Source organism: Ambystoma mexicanum, chromosome 7q (genome assembly GCF_040938575.1).
Source record: "Ambystoma mexicanum isolate Mex_15411 chromosome 7q, UKY_AmexF1_1, whole genome shotgun sequence".
NCBI classification, from domain to species: Eukaryota; Metazoa; Chordata; class Amphibia; order Caudata; family Ambystomatidae; genus Ambystoma; species Ambystoma mexicanum.
The window spans coordinates 747,601,199-747,614,591 of NC_090941.1; the positions used below are offsets into that span (position 1 = coordinate 747,601,199).

Consider the following 13,393-nt stretch of genomic DNA (forward strand, 5'->3'; position numbering starts at 1 on the left):
TCCTGACAAAAAGTGTAATTCCCCCAGGAGTCCAACCAAAAGGCAGCAAGAGAGAAATAGAAAAACAAAACACCTCAATGGCAGGTATGCAATTCCTAAGGACACATCAGCACAAGCTCAACTTATATCAGGGAGCAGAGACCCACAGCAGGGCCGGAGCAGACCCCGCCTGGAGAGGATTGTTGAAGAATGTGTAGTGGCCCACACCACATCCTAGCCCTGAATGTGAGGTCTCTCCTCACCTCAGTGTGCCGGCAGTTTCTACGGGAGCAGCCGTGGTGCCTCAAACTCTTGGAGGAACAACCAGGTGAGTGGGCGGCTGCCGTGTGCGAGCAATCGCTGGCCCCAGCTCTGCAAGTGTTCGCGTCCTCACTGTGGGTGCCGGGATAATTCAGGTCCCCCGGCCGACCCTGACCGGCAGATGTTACAACACTGGGACGCTGCGATGGTCCCAAATGCTGGAGGCCCCCTCAGTCTCTCGATCCCCGCCACACCGCAGCTATAGTGCTTGAGCCCAGGCGCAACGGCGGATGAATCAGTGCTGCCGGGTATGTGTGGGCACAGGCTGCTCTGCGAGTAGTGCTCACTGCGGTCCCCAGATCCTTTAAGCGTTGCAGTCAGAGGGCGAGAGCAGTTTCAAAGCGCAGACCGACCGAGTACAGAACATTGAAGTATATGCGCTGGAGTAACGTTTTACAGTGGAATTTGCAATATATTGTGTTACATGGAATGGAGTTTAAGAGCTAAGCAGCCATCTTGCTTAGCTGCTCCACAGCGCGCCATCAGGTGGCAGATTTGAAGTCGAAGATGCTGGTCTGGTGGACACTGTGGCAGCTTGTATAACAAGACCTTCCAGGGAAGGGTGAGAAGACCGAAATTAGTATTCTCCTCTTGCCGGCCTATACTTTCCAGTCATGGTGGAGCTGACCAGGGAGATGGAGCAGGAATGCTGCCACCGAGAGGCTACAGGGTCGGCAATCGCGGGATTCAGAAGCATGTTCCATTCTGTAATGGGACCCTCGCCCAGTATATCTGTAAGTTTGTACCCTTGGACTGGCACTGATGAAGCCTGCTGTCCCAAGGGATCAACCACCCTCTATACCAGTGCCCTAAACTTGGCATGGGTAAAGGGTTGGCTTTGCTGAAACTCTAGGTCAGATGAAGTGTCCAGCCCGCTGGCATCATGAAGTCCCTGTGCCAGCTCGAATAGCTGAGACTGATCATCGAAATAATCAACGCCTCCTGTGCCCATGAACATGGGATCGACTCCTCCCTGGTCATCCGCGTCATTGATGCCGAAAATGGATGACAGTGCCGAGAAAAATCAGTCCAGGAGAGCGGGGTAAAGGATTTATCATCGAGTGCTGGCACAGAGGGCTTGTCCTTCAACGCCGATAAGGTGACTGTCAGCGTTGATCAAGGCTGTCGCACAAGCACGGCATCAGAGACGCTCAAACCTTGTTTTGCGTGGGTAGCCCCCGGCATCGAAGGTTTCATCGCCTTCTTCCACGTCAAGCCTGAAGGCTGCCCTGGCGCCGATGGCATCGGCACTGGGGCTTGTAAGGGGGGTGGTATTACTGAGCGCTGCGATCGCCTCTGAGGATCTGCTGCGGGGAGCGAGAGGCACTTGCGCCTGCAGCGCATGTTTCTGAAACATTTCAAGCATGGAGACCTTAAAATCTTCCTACTCTTGACGAGTGGTTGGCCCAGCCAAAGGCTTACCTCCTTCCATCAACGAATCGGAGTCTCGAAGGTAGCGGTGGTGCATGCTGCGTGTTGGATTGCGCTTTGTGGGTGAGAGGCTGGGCAGTGGCAGAGGGCTGGATGCAGGGGAGCCATATGATGGAGTGTCAACGTCTGGCTCTGGGAAGCGTTGGTGCTGGCGGCGTGGAGGGTTCTCTGGGGAGTGTGGCCCTTCGGCAGGTGGTGACACAGGTTGTTGTCGCCCTGTGGCTCCTCAGTAACCCTGCCAGCAGTGTCCATGCCTACGGCTGCAGGTCTCGATGCAGTGTGCCCAGCACTACTCCTGGTGCCTGTGGCATGGCCGTTGCCTTAGCCCTGTTCTCCTGCGGCGTTATGCGCCAGGACATCTGCTTGGTGTTTCCTGTGTCAGCCTTTGCAGGGTGGTGGTGGCAGACCCTGAGGGCATGGATGTGCTGCTTCCTGATGGGCCTGCAACCTCCTCCCCCTCTGGCGATGCACGAGTGCCTGTAGGGGACATAAGAAATGTCGTCGGGTATGGTTCCCCCCACGTGTGTTGACATGCAGGACACAATTGCCATGGTACAGAGTGTGACCCCACACATATGGGCAAAGAGCCATGGTTGGTCATGGGAGGGTGCATGTGGGCCCAGCATCATGGGGTTGCTTGTAGCGATGGGTGTGTGAGCCATGGCCTGTTGGTTATTGGCCTGTGTTTGGGTAGGGCAGGGTGTCCATGCTGGGGCAATTTACGTCTGACATGCATGCTTGTGGTCCTTCATAGCCCCACATCCACTACCTGGGTGTCACTCAAATAGTGGGGCGGGGGTGGCTTGTTCCATGGCACTGTCATGGCTCTATGGGGCACTGCTGTGCAGTCAGCAGGGCTGTACTGTGGTGCACAGTGATTGGCAGGCTGAGCCCATGTCGGTGTGGGGGACGTGTACTTCCCTGCAGCTTGTCTGCCATGCTGTCATGTGGCAGGCCTACTGGGCATGCAACATACTGGTGTGACTGCTGCAGTGTGATGTGGTTGCTCACGCACCTCAATCCCGCTGGCACAGGGTGTGCCAGTAGGGGTGTGGTGCGCATGGCATTTGGTTGGTTAACTTGCCTTCCCTTGCCGCTGCTTTGACGCTCAGGGGTGCTCTTGGTGCCCTGCCCCATGGCTGCTGTGGAAGGTGGCTGATGTGCCACCCCGTCACTCTGCCCTGTTGGCATGCCCAGCTTCTGGATCTGCTGATTTGTGTCCCTGTCCATTGGGGCATTTTATGCTGGCCTGTCATTTGTGCATGCATTTGTTGGGTTTGGGGGGGATTACTCACCTCCTGGCTGCTGGGACCCACCTCTGCACCGCTGACTCCCTCTAACCCCTCGATGGTCCAGCACCTTGCTGCCTTTCTCCTCCCAGGCGGTGAGGACCAGTGGCTCAACGCTGCCTTCTCCTGTCGCCAGGGCCTCCCGGTGGTGTTGGGACAGCAGTTCCTGCACCCTGAGCCTCAGGTCATTCCACCACCTTCGGCAGTCCTCTCCATCATGGGGTACACTTGAGACCGCTGTCATCTTCTGGGAGATGGAGTTCCAGATGGCTGTCCGGCGCTGGCCAGTGGTCTTGCATTGGCAGTGTGAAATTACCTTACCTGTGAGGATCACCATCTCCCTCTCGCCAAATTTCTGTTTCTGCTGCTGATTTCTGGGCACCTTGCCTCTTATCCTCTCCTCGGACATTGCTGCTGCTTACCAGGAACGGATTGCTGCAGGAAGTGGAGATGTTTATTGAATCGTATTTTTCAAAATGGCCACCTTAATGCTTCCGGTTCCGGCGGTGACGCTATTTCCACAGGTGCTATTAGCACTGGGATCAGCGGCGGTAGCGCTATTAGCACTGCTTTCTCAGCGGTAGCCCTTATTTCGGAGCAGTTACCGCTTGGCGCTAATAGCGGTACCCCGGAATCATGGGTGTGTTCATGCCAGGTTGTGATGCAGAATAATTCCGCTGATTACCGCCAGACTTGTGATGGGGGCCCACTCAGTTTTAACTACACGGCTTTTCAGGTGTTCCCCGCAATTAAGCGTCTTGGATGAGTAGTTGCTCTGAAGTCGCCTGGTCTGGATGTTGGGCTTCCATATGCTTTTATTTTTTTAAAAACAATTTTATTGATTTATTCAAACAAAAAAACAATACAGACCAAAAATGCAGTGCACATATCAACAGCTCAATTGTTCATTGCTTAATTCCGGTCACTGCTCCCCTTATCCCACCCCCCTTTACGAGCCTATTTATTCCACACACTCTGTATCTGCCTCGTGTGGTGGGGTCTCACTTTCCGTGGATTCTGTCAGATCTTGTATTGTTCCAAACAATTCCGCTATTAATGATTTCCATGTCATCAGGGTTCCCGCCTCCTCCTCTCCCCCTACATTGCTGGCCTCTTGCCATACCATGGTTTCTGCCTCCGCCCATTTCTGCAAATCTTTCCACCACACCTCCACCTGTGGCCTGTGGCATGTCTTCCATCCCATGGCAATCCTTCTTTTTGCGAGCACATATGCTATATCTTTCAGTTTACTAGCATGCTTAAGTTTCTGCGCTCTGGGGAACCCCCCCAGCAAGCAGGCCCAGGCTGTATCTATAATAATCGTGACCCCCTTTTCCGCTAGTTTCTGCGCTACTTCACCCCAGAAACGCTCAATTACTGGGCCTGACCAAAACATGTGTACCATGCCAGCCTTTTCTTTGACGCATTTGGGACATGCTTGTCGTCCAGCATTTTCAAACCTAGATATCCTCTTGGGTGTCATATATGCCCTGTGTGTAATATATAGTTGTATCTGTTTTAGTCTCGCATTCCTTGACACCTTGTGGTACCCCAGGGCACGTTCCCACATCCTGTCCTCTATCGGGGCTCCTATTTCCGCTTCCCAGTCTAGTCTTAATTGTGTTAATTCCTTCCCGACCTTAGACATCATCATTTCGTACAGTCTAGAGATCTCATGCGCCCCCTCCGGTACATCATATATTATATCTATTATAGCATCTGGTTCTTCTTCCAGTACCGTTTCGAGCCATATTTTCCTAATTCTCTGCACCATTCTGTGATATGTGATATACCTGCCCATGTGTAACCCAATGTCCTCCTCCAGCTCTTCAAAATTTACGATAGTCCCCACTCGCCAGATATCTCCCATCGTTACTAACCCCACCGATTCCCAGTGGTTCCCGATTATCATCCTCAGCTGCTTATCTCCCTGTGCCAGTGCAACTAGTGGTATCTGCGGGGAGCATGGGAATGGGTTCTCCATCATCTGGCATGCCGGCGCCACATCTTCCACCCAATTGTCATCATTTTAGGATGCTCTTCCATTTCTGTCTTGGGCAGCCAGATCATTTCTTTTAAATACAATGGGGCACAATCATGTCCAAACAACCTGGATTCGGGGGTCACTTCATCTGAGAGCCATTTAGCGATATATTGCAGTTGGCTCGCTCCATAATAAACCTCATAATTAGGCAGTTTTATCCCCCCTTTTTCATAAAAGTTCTGCAGCTTCCATAGTGCCACCCTATTGCGGGTACCATGCCACAGAAAATCCCTACACATGCTGTTCAATTTAGTGAAAAACTTCTTAGGTATCAGGTATGGAATATTCCCAAAATAATGCAGGAGCCTAGGTAGGACCACCATCTTAAGCATTGCGCCTCGTCCCATCATTGCTAGGGGCAACTTCACCCAGAATTTCATACACTTCTCGATTTTCTCAATGGCTACCTCGGTATTGCGCCTGTGCTCCTCTTCCACCGCATGGTACACATCTATCCCAAGATACCGGAAAGTACTAACCGCCCATGGTATTTGTAACACCGGTAACCGTTCCACAGGGATTCCCTTATAACTGCCTAGCGGGAAAATACTAGATTTTTGGGGATTTACCGCTATACCAGACAGCCCTGCATATCTCTCCATCACCTGCAGAATATACTGGAGATTTTCCTCCGGGTGCCTCAAGTACAGCAGCAAGTCTTCCGCATATAAGGAGATCAAGTGTCGTTCCCGTCCCACCTCAATACCTATAGTGTCGTATTGTTGTCTAAGGTATATAGCTAGGGGCTCCAGGGCCAGTATATAGAGCATTGAGGACAATGGGCACCCCTGTCTGGTGCCTCTACTAAGTTGCCATCTTTCAGATATCACTGATCCTGTTCTGACCCTGGCCAGTGGTTCACTATATAGCATCTTCGCCCACCTTATGTATCCAGGCCCCATTCCATAGCCCGCCAGGGCTGCCAGCAGCCATGGCCAATTGACCGAATTAAAAGCCTTTACCGCGTCCAAGCACACAATTGCCATTTCACCCTCATTCTCACGCCCCCATTCAACAACCCGTTGAAGTCGTCTATGATTACGAGTTATATTTCTATTCGGGACATAGCCCGTCTGGTCGGGGTGTATTAGTTTGCCAATAACTCTCCGCAGTCTGTTTGCCAAGACAGCCGTCAATATCTTGCTGTCTTGGTTCAACATCGACAAAGGTATGTAGGAGCCACAACTATGCCCAGGCTTGTTGGGTTTGGGTAGCGGTATTATGATCGCTTCTCTAAGTGACTCTGGCAGCCGTCCCACCTCAAACGCTTCATTCAACATTTCTAACATTGGGGGGAGCACTTCCACCCTATATACTTTATAAAATTCACTTGGGAACCTGTCCGCCCCCAGAGTCTTACAAGTAGGCAGCTGCCTCAGCACTTCTTCTAACTCCTCCAAAGTAATCGGTGCATCCAGCTCCTCTCTTTCCTCAGCACTTATCATAGGCAACCCTATGTCCTCCAGTGTTTCTGTTATCTCCCCGTAGCTACTTCCCTCCTCAATCCCCATATAGTAACCTATAATAATCTGCAAACTTCTGATTAACTCCCTCTTGGGTGTCCGGCACACTTCCATCTTCTCTCGTTATCGTTGGGCTTCCATATGCTTCTTTCCAACTGTTAGGACTCGAGGGTCTATTGGTCACTTATCAAAGTTAGATGCATGGGTAAGGCAGTGACAAACTTCAGTAGGCCAGGGTGAGATGTGACACAGGTCATGGAGTGATGGTGGCTGATTTTGCCAACGTTTCACCAGCACTGGATTTATAGGAGGCTTATGCACTTGGCACCACTGGACACCTCAGTTTCCTGGCCCCATCAACTTTCTCCTCTTTTTCTCCACTGGTGTCTTCCTACTTCCTCAAAGCACTAGAACAGATAAAGCCTACTCTGCCTCCCGACTCAGCTTCCAGACCTCTCCTCCTGCTTCTTCTACTCTCTTTTCTACAGCCGCCTTACTCCCCTGGAGTTGTGTCAGCACCAGTGACATGGTGTCAACCTAGTTTCCTCCTTCGCCTCTCAACCTCTTTTGATCCAACGCTTTTCTCCTAACCTAACCTCCTCCTCCTTCAAGAGGGCCATCCACCATTTGATTGTCCTTATTGCTTATGGTATTGTTTGTTCTCCATGCATTTACTGACCCCCTCCCCGTTTCTTGTGTGCTGGCTCACACAGTGGAGCTAGTGCTTGCATCTTGTTCCTTTTGAGATTCAAACTACTGGTGTATGTGTATCTGTCTGCAGTTGTGGACCCTGTGTTCTCTTGACCTCAAGCTGATCTTGTTACCCTTGACTTGCCTACTTCGATGCATGGACATGTTGAGCATGCAGTCTCCAGCAGCAGGTTCCCAAAGCTAAGCTGTTTAGTTCAATACATTCTTCCACCCAAGGACCACTATTGACACACAATGGTCTGGTAACAAGTAGGGTGTTGTGGTGCACATTTTATGTTAGAATATGTAATGAGGACTGTTTCAATTAAATATATATCAGGGTTAAAATATGTTAAAATTAACTTTTCAGTACTAGATCATTAGTTCGAATAACACAACTTGCGAAGTACTATTTTATAGTGCTTTTCTTGCAGTATAGAATGATGACTGGGAGTTTGGGGTATGCATGGAAGAAATCAACAACGCACTACCAATTGCACCTGCAACAGGCCCTGAATTTTATATCGAATGGGTGCCAGTTCATAGGCACAGGATTTTCTACATGCATTTTATTTCAGGCCTCCTTAAGCTGGATTGCCTTCACAGGGGATTCTCAAGGAGCTCACCGTTTTTTCATCCTCTTCACAACAGCTGCTTGGCAAACACACCTCCTCCTACCACCTATCATCTTCTGATTCCCCTCCTTTACTGCCAATGCTGAGAGGCATACAATGACCTGAATATCTGCGGAATCCATAATCTCACTGAGAGTACGTTTACTTTAGTAAAATTCTGATGTTCATTGTTGCCCTCTCCAGGCCCGACTACTGCACTAACCACTTCTCGGATATTTTCCGATTTTTTTGCCTCACTCAACAAAGTTATGAGCTTGCCACCCTTACTCATTACAACCTTCCTGCCCCACCTCAGTTCATAGTCTCCAGGTGGGATGGCATTACATGCAGAACAGTTCTCTCTTCAAAATTTCTTCTCCTGATAGTCAAATCCATTAATGGATTTCCTTACCTCTCCTTATATGGCCAACTTCATCGCCCATAACCGTCCTCCTTGCATTCTGCAAGCAGAAACCCTGCTCAACCGCTTTGTTCCCCACCCTTCAAGGACTGCCTCCTCCTTCTGTGCCTTCTCCCACATTCTGTCCTATCACTAGAAATAGCAAGTTTCACCACCATGTAGGTCATCAAGGTTGCACTCAAGCCCTAGCTCTTAAAGATTCTCCTGAGACAAAGTGGCAAATCGTCCTTCACCCCATATATGCACTTGTAAATTATGCTATCCTCTGGCTGTCTGTGCTGTCTCCTTTTTATGTTCCCCACATGACTGTTTAAAACTTGGTTAATGCTACTGTCTTAGCTCTTTTCCCAATTAATTTAAATCACGGTGGGATTGCTCTTCCTTCAGCATGGACAAAATGTCTGGGTTTCAGTTAGAAATGCTATTTTCATTTGATACATACAAATATAATAAACACAAAAATACAAAGACATGGTATCCTCAAAACTCTCGGTTGACTTTTGTCATGACGAAGGACTAACAAGTAGGATACAGACCCACAAACACTCCTAAGTACTTTCTGAACCCAAATTACTTAACTGTAACCTACATCAACTCCTTACTTTCCCCTTAATACTTCTGTGTGAACATTCATTGAGTCAAATAAATACTGTCCCCCTTTATTCTTGTCTACCCATATTTCCTTCCTAATAGTTGACCTTGATTAATCAACCTCAGCTAGCACTAGGAGAGCCAAGGAATGCTTAAAGATTGGCTATTTGCTTACATTTGGGACAGACCCCCAACACCGTAAACAGAAGGCTGGTATGTCACTTGCACCTCTAATGAAAATTATGCATGGTTGAAACAGTCTGTTTGATGATTTCATGACTTTCCCTCCATGCAAGAGTTCCTGAAAATGTGACTGGATGTTTCTGTTGTCCTCCCCAAGTGCCCAACACAATTTGTTTTAATTTATTTGCTATTAAAGCCCACCTCATTTCACGTAGTATGATTTAGTTGCATTGTATGCAACGATTTTATATTTTCAAGTTTTGTACTTTTTGCATTGCTTATAAGAAGTGCATTTGTTGTTGAACACTTAAAACCTAGTGTTTCAAATTTTATGGTAATTTTACACAACATCTTCAAAATAAAATGGGATGAAGTTGAGTACCATGTCCAGCGGGGAGATCTGTTTTGGTGCGTTTTTGGTCAACCTGCTCCTTTTCACTGCCTCGGGTTTGGATAGAATTTCATCCTTGTTGGCGTTGGCAAGAGCCAAAATTATGAATAGTGTGTGGTATGGGTGATCCAGGGAAATTCTAGAAATGAGCTGCCAAGAAATATAAAATACAATTAATTAGTGTGGACCAGAGATAAAGTTGATTGGCAGAGCAGTTATTCTCAAAATGAACGTTTCAATACTAATGCTTCACAAATGTAAACAATGATACATGGTTTCACATTGGAGCATTACGCCACATTAGCATCAAGAGTGGCAGACTAATCAACCAGAAAGCTCAGAACACAGGATGCATCTGCTTGAGCTCTGAGCTTTCTGTTGGCTGCTCCATTTATCCATCGTCCTCAAAGTTGAAATAAATTAACCTACCACGAACCCGTTTTTTTCTGTAACCCTTGGCCCGTTTCCCATCTGCTATGCAAACAGAAAGGGTCTTTCTTTTTTTAAAGAACTTCCTTTGCTTTTTCCATGGTGGACATCTTTTTTTTAGTTTTCTTTTTGGTAACAGGTTTGCGCTTCTTGTAGATGGTATCAAAGATCATAATAAACATGTTGGCAAGGTATTCCATCCAGTAAAAGCACAACACCCCCACGTTTCGCTCAGGCTTGTTAAGTTGGTCTAGTGGATGGCTACTGGCCGGTAAGGCTTGCACACGCTGGTACTATTTCTTTTTTTTGTATTTACATATTTATTAAGATCTATTTACATGACATTCAAAAACTCAACACATTTTACAGAATACACAAATAGTCCCACCCTCCTTCACAGTTGCAATGAACAATTATAACATCACTAACGTAACTCCATCAACATCTTCACACTACATGACTCTGAATATAAAGGTCATTGAATGCATAGATTTTACAGCTCCATGAACCTCTCCCAGATTTGTTCATAAAGGTTGCCTTTCTTATTCCTGCACATGATCACCCTTTCCATTGTAGACATGTGCTGTAAATCCCTTAACCAATCAGAGAGCACCTGTTCACTCTTCCATTCCTGCAGTATAATTCTCTTTGCAAATAACAATGCACTGAAGAACCAACATCGCGGCAGGAATGACAGAACCACTATTAAATCCTCCTCCCCCAAGACAATGCTTGTAAAATCATAATCCACATCGAGCATCAGTACTTTGTTCATAATCAATGTAACTTATTTCCAGAATTCCCTCAATCTGCTGCACTCCCACATCATATGCTCAAACGATCCCACTCTGTGTTTGCATCTCCAACATGCCTCTCACTCTAGCAAACCACTATCATAGAGTTTCTGCAGTGGCCCACACGCTGGTATTTTTAACCAGTTCTCTGTTAAAGAAAGAAAACAAGGGGAGACCACCAGGGGGTCATGCAGCGTTGTTTTGCTGGGAATCCATGGTGCGGGTTGTTGTGGAGCCTCGATGAGCCCTGCAGTGGAGTTCCACAGCCTCGGTGGGGCCGGTGTCTTTGACAAGAAGAGAGCGTAGGTGCCTAGGAGAGGCATGGGGCATACTATGCCTGGAGGGAGGCCCGGCGCATTATTGTGGTGGCTGGCAGCCACGTGAGGGCTGGTGCTGCCAGTACATAAGACTGGCATTGGCTGGATTTCCTAAAACACCAGGCCACACAGATCTAAGGGTTGACCTGGTGCTGTGTGAAGCTCCAGGGTGCATTGGAGGGCCCCCATTGAAGACATTGAAGACACTGGCCTGGAGTCCTTGTAAGGGAGGGGCTAGAGGAGGGGCCTGGACATGGCCCACATGAGAGGAAGCCGACTGAAGACACCAGTGAGGGTTTTCAGATCGCAGCCCTTGTGACACCAGGGCAGCGAGCTAAGAAGACCCAAAGGGGTGTCTGGTGCCGGTGTCCTGTGGGCGCAGCAGTGCTTGTGGAAGGTGGAGAGGCATTCAGGCTCTGCAGCGCATTAGGAGGGATCCCATGATGGAGGCTGGTGAGAAGGCTGGCAAAAGGCGAGATTCGGAGGGGGAATATGGTTCGCCACACCTGACTATGGATGAACTAAAGGACATTTTCCAGGAAATTAAAGCCATCAGTAACGATATTCAGACCTCTATACTGGACTTGAAAGGGTGGGTGGACACGGAGAACAAAACGGAGGGGATTGAAACTAACCAGTTGTAGGTGGACCTCAGGGACATGAAATACTAAGCCTGACTGACCAATTTGGAAACGACGGAGGAGGATACCCTTTTGGAACTTGACAACCTCAAGAACAGAGAGCGACGGAACAACCTATGTATCCTAGGCCTGAAGTAACAGAAAGGAGAGACAGTGGGGGATGTGCTCAGAAAAGTCAAAGAGTTGATCAACACCATCTTCCTGTCAGAGGGAGGAATGGTGGTGGAGTTGCAGAGGGCGCATTGTGGTGTAGGTGGTGGGGAAAGGGCACAAGGTCCATTGCGGTCCGATTCCTCATGTATGGTGAGAAAATGGAAGTGCTGGAGAGGGCGAAGTGTATGGGCAGGGTCCAATATGATGGAGATTCTGTCCGGGTGTATGAAGATCTATCGGGGCTCGCTTTGTCATGTCAGAGGGACTGTTGTCCCCTCACACAATGGCTGTCTGAGAAGGGGATCCGATATCGATGGCCCTTCCCTTTCGCTTTGTCCTTCCATTGTAGAGATGCAGACTATAGAATCACCAGTGTACAGGAGGCGCAGCAGGTGCTGCAAATTTTGAAAGACATGGACCTGGACCAGGTACAGTAGAAGGAGAGTGAGGGAGCACCCATGGAACAGAATCAATGGAAGGGGATCCTCCCAAGGATTTTAAGAGACCGAATAGCCCATCCCCGGTGAAGTGACTCTGAAGTGGGTCCAGAGATGTAGACTCAGATGTAGGCTCGAGACTAGGGTCCTACGCAGGGGGGGGGGGAAATGGTGCAGGTGTCACTAGGGGACAGGATTCAGAGTAAGTCCATTTTGGTGGCCCATTATCCAATTAGTGTCTTGAACCAAGAGGATGGTGGATGGGTAGGGGCTGGGGAGAATGGGGAAGGTGGGGGCTACAGGGTATTGAGAGTTGGGGTGGGAGGTTTTTTAAGTTGGGTTCGTCGATTCCACTGAATGTAGAGTTATTGCAGAGCTGTTTGGTTTATGACATTGGTAGGTAGTAAGAGTGGGGCTGGCTGGCATGCTCTGGGTGGGGACCCTTAACGCGAAAGGTATAAACTTGCCTACCGAGCGCTCGTTGGTGATGAGGGAATTCCAGAACCTGGGTCTAGATATCTTGGTGGTGCAAGAAACAAGGTTGATTGCGGAAGAGGAAAGCCCCATTTTAGGGGGGCAGGTATGGCAGGTTTTCTGGGCCTCTGGGGATATTAAGAAGGGGGGAGTTGGCATCCTCTTGCACAAATGGGTGCATATGAGAGATCTGAAGGAGTGGATGAGGGCAGACAGAAGGGTGCCGTTTGTTATGGGTACCATTAATGGGGTGCTGGATATGGTGGCTGTCTACTGCACTAACCAGGGTCAGTTGAGGTATCCGAAAAGAGTGCCTCGTGTGATCTGGTCCCCATCAGTTGGACAATATGGTGCTAATTATTTTCTCCATGTTGGGCTTGCACACGAAGGAATCCCTTTGGAAATGCAATGATAGGTTGTTAAAAGACACTTTTTTTAGAAGAAAGCGGTTGGGGAGTTCTTTCAGTTCAATGACACGGGCGATGTGGGTCTGTGCACTGTGTGGGAAGTGGTGAAAACAAAATGGAGAGGATTATTGATAGGAGAAGGAGCGCCAAAGAAAAGGGAAAGGAGCCTGATAGCGGAGAAGCTTAGGAGAGAGATCTGTGCTTTAGAGGTGTGGGAGCAGATCAGGGCACGTTTCCGAAAGGGAACAGCTGAAGGAGGCAAGGGAAAAGAGGCATGGGTTGAAGGAACTGAAGGTGGGCAAGGTGGTACGTCAGTTGCAGTTC

At 48.7% G+C, this 13,393-nt stretch overlaps 1 protein-coding gene across 2 annotated transcripts in view; it reads right to left on the minus strand.

Moving 5' to 3' along the window:
- The window catches only part of ATM (ATM serine/threonine kinase), a 3,046,976-nt gene that overhangs the window by 382,056 nt on the left and 2,651,527 nt on the right, over window positions 1-13,393 (minus strand). For both annotated transcript variants that reach the window (XM_069640412.1, XM_069640413.1), the window contains one exon: window positions 9,409-9,567. In XM_069640412.1, coding sequence (XP_069496513.1) covers window positions 9,409-9,567 — 159 coding nt within the window. The remainder of the gene's footprint in view (window positions 1-9,408; window positions 9,568-13,393) is intronic.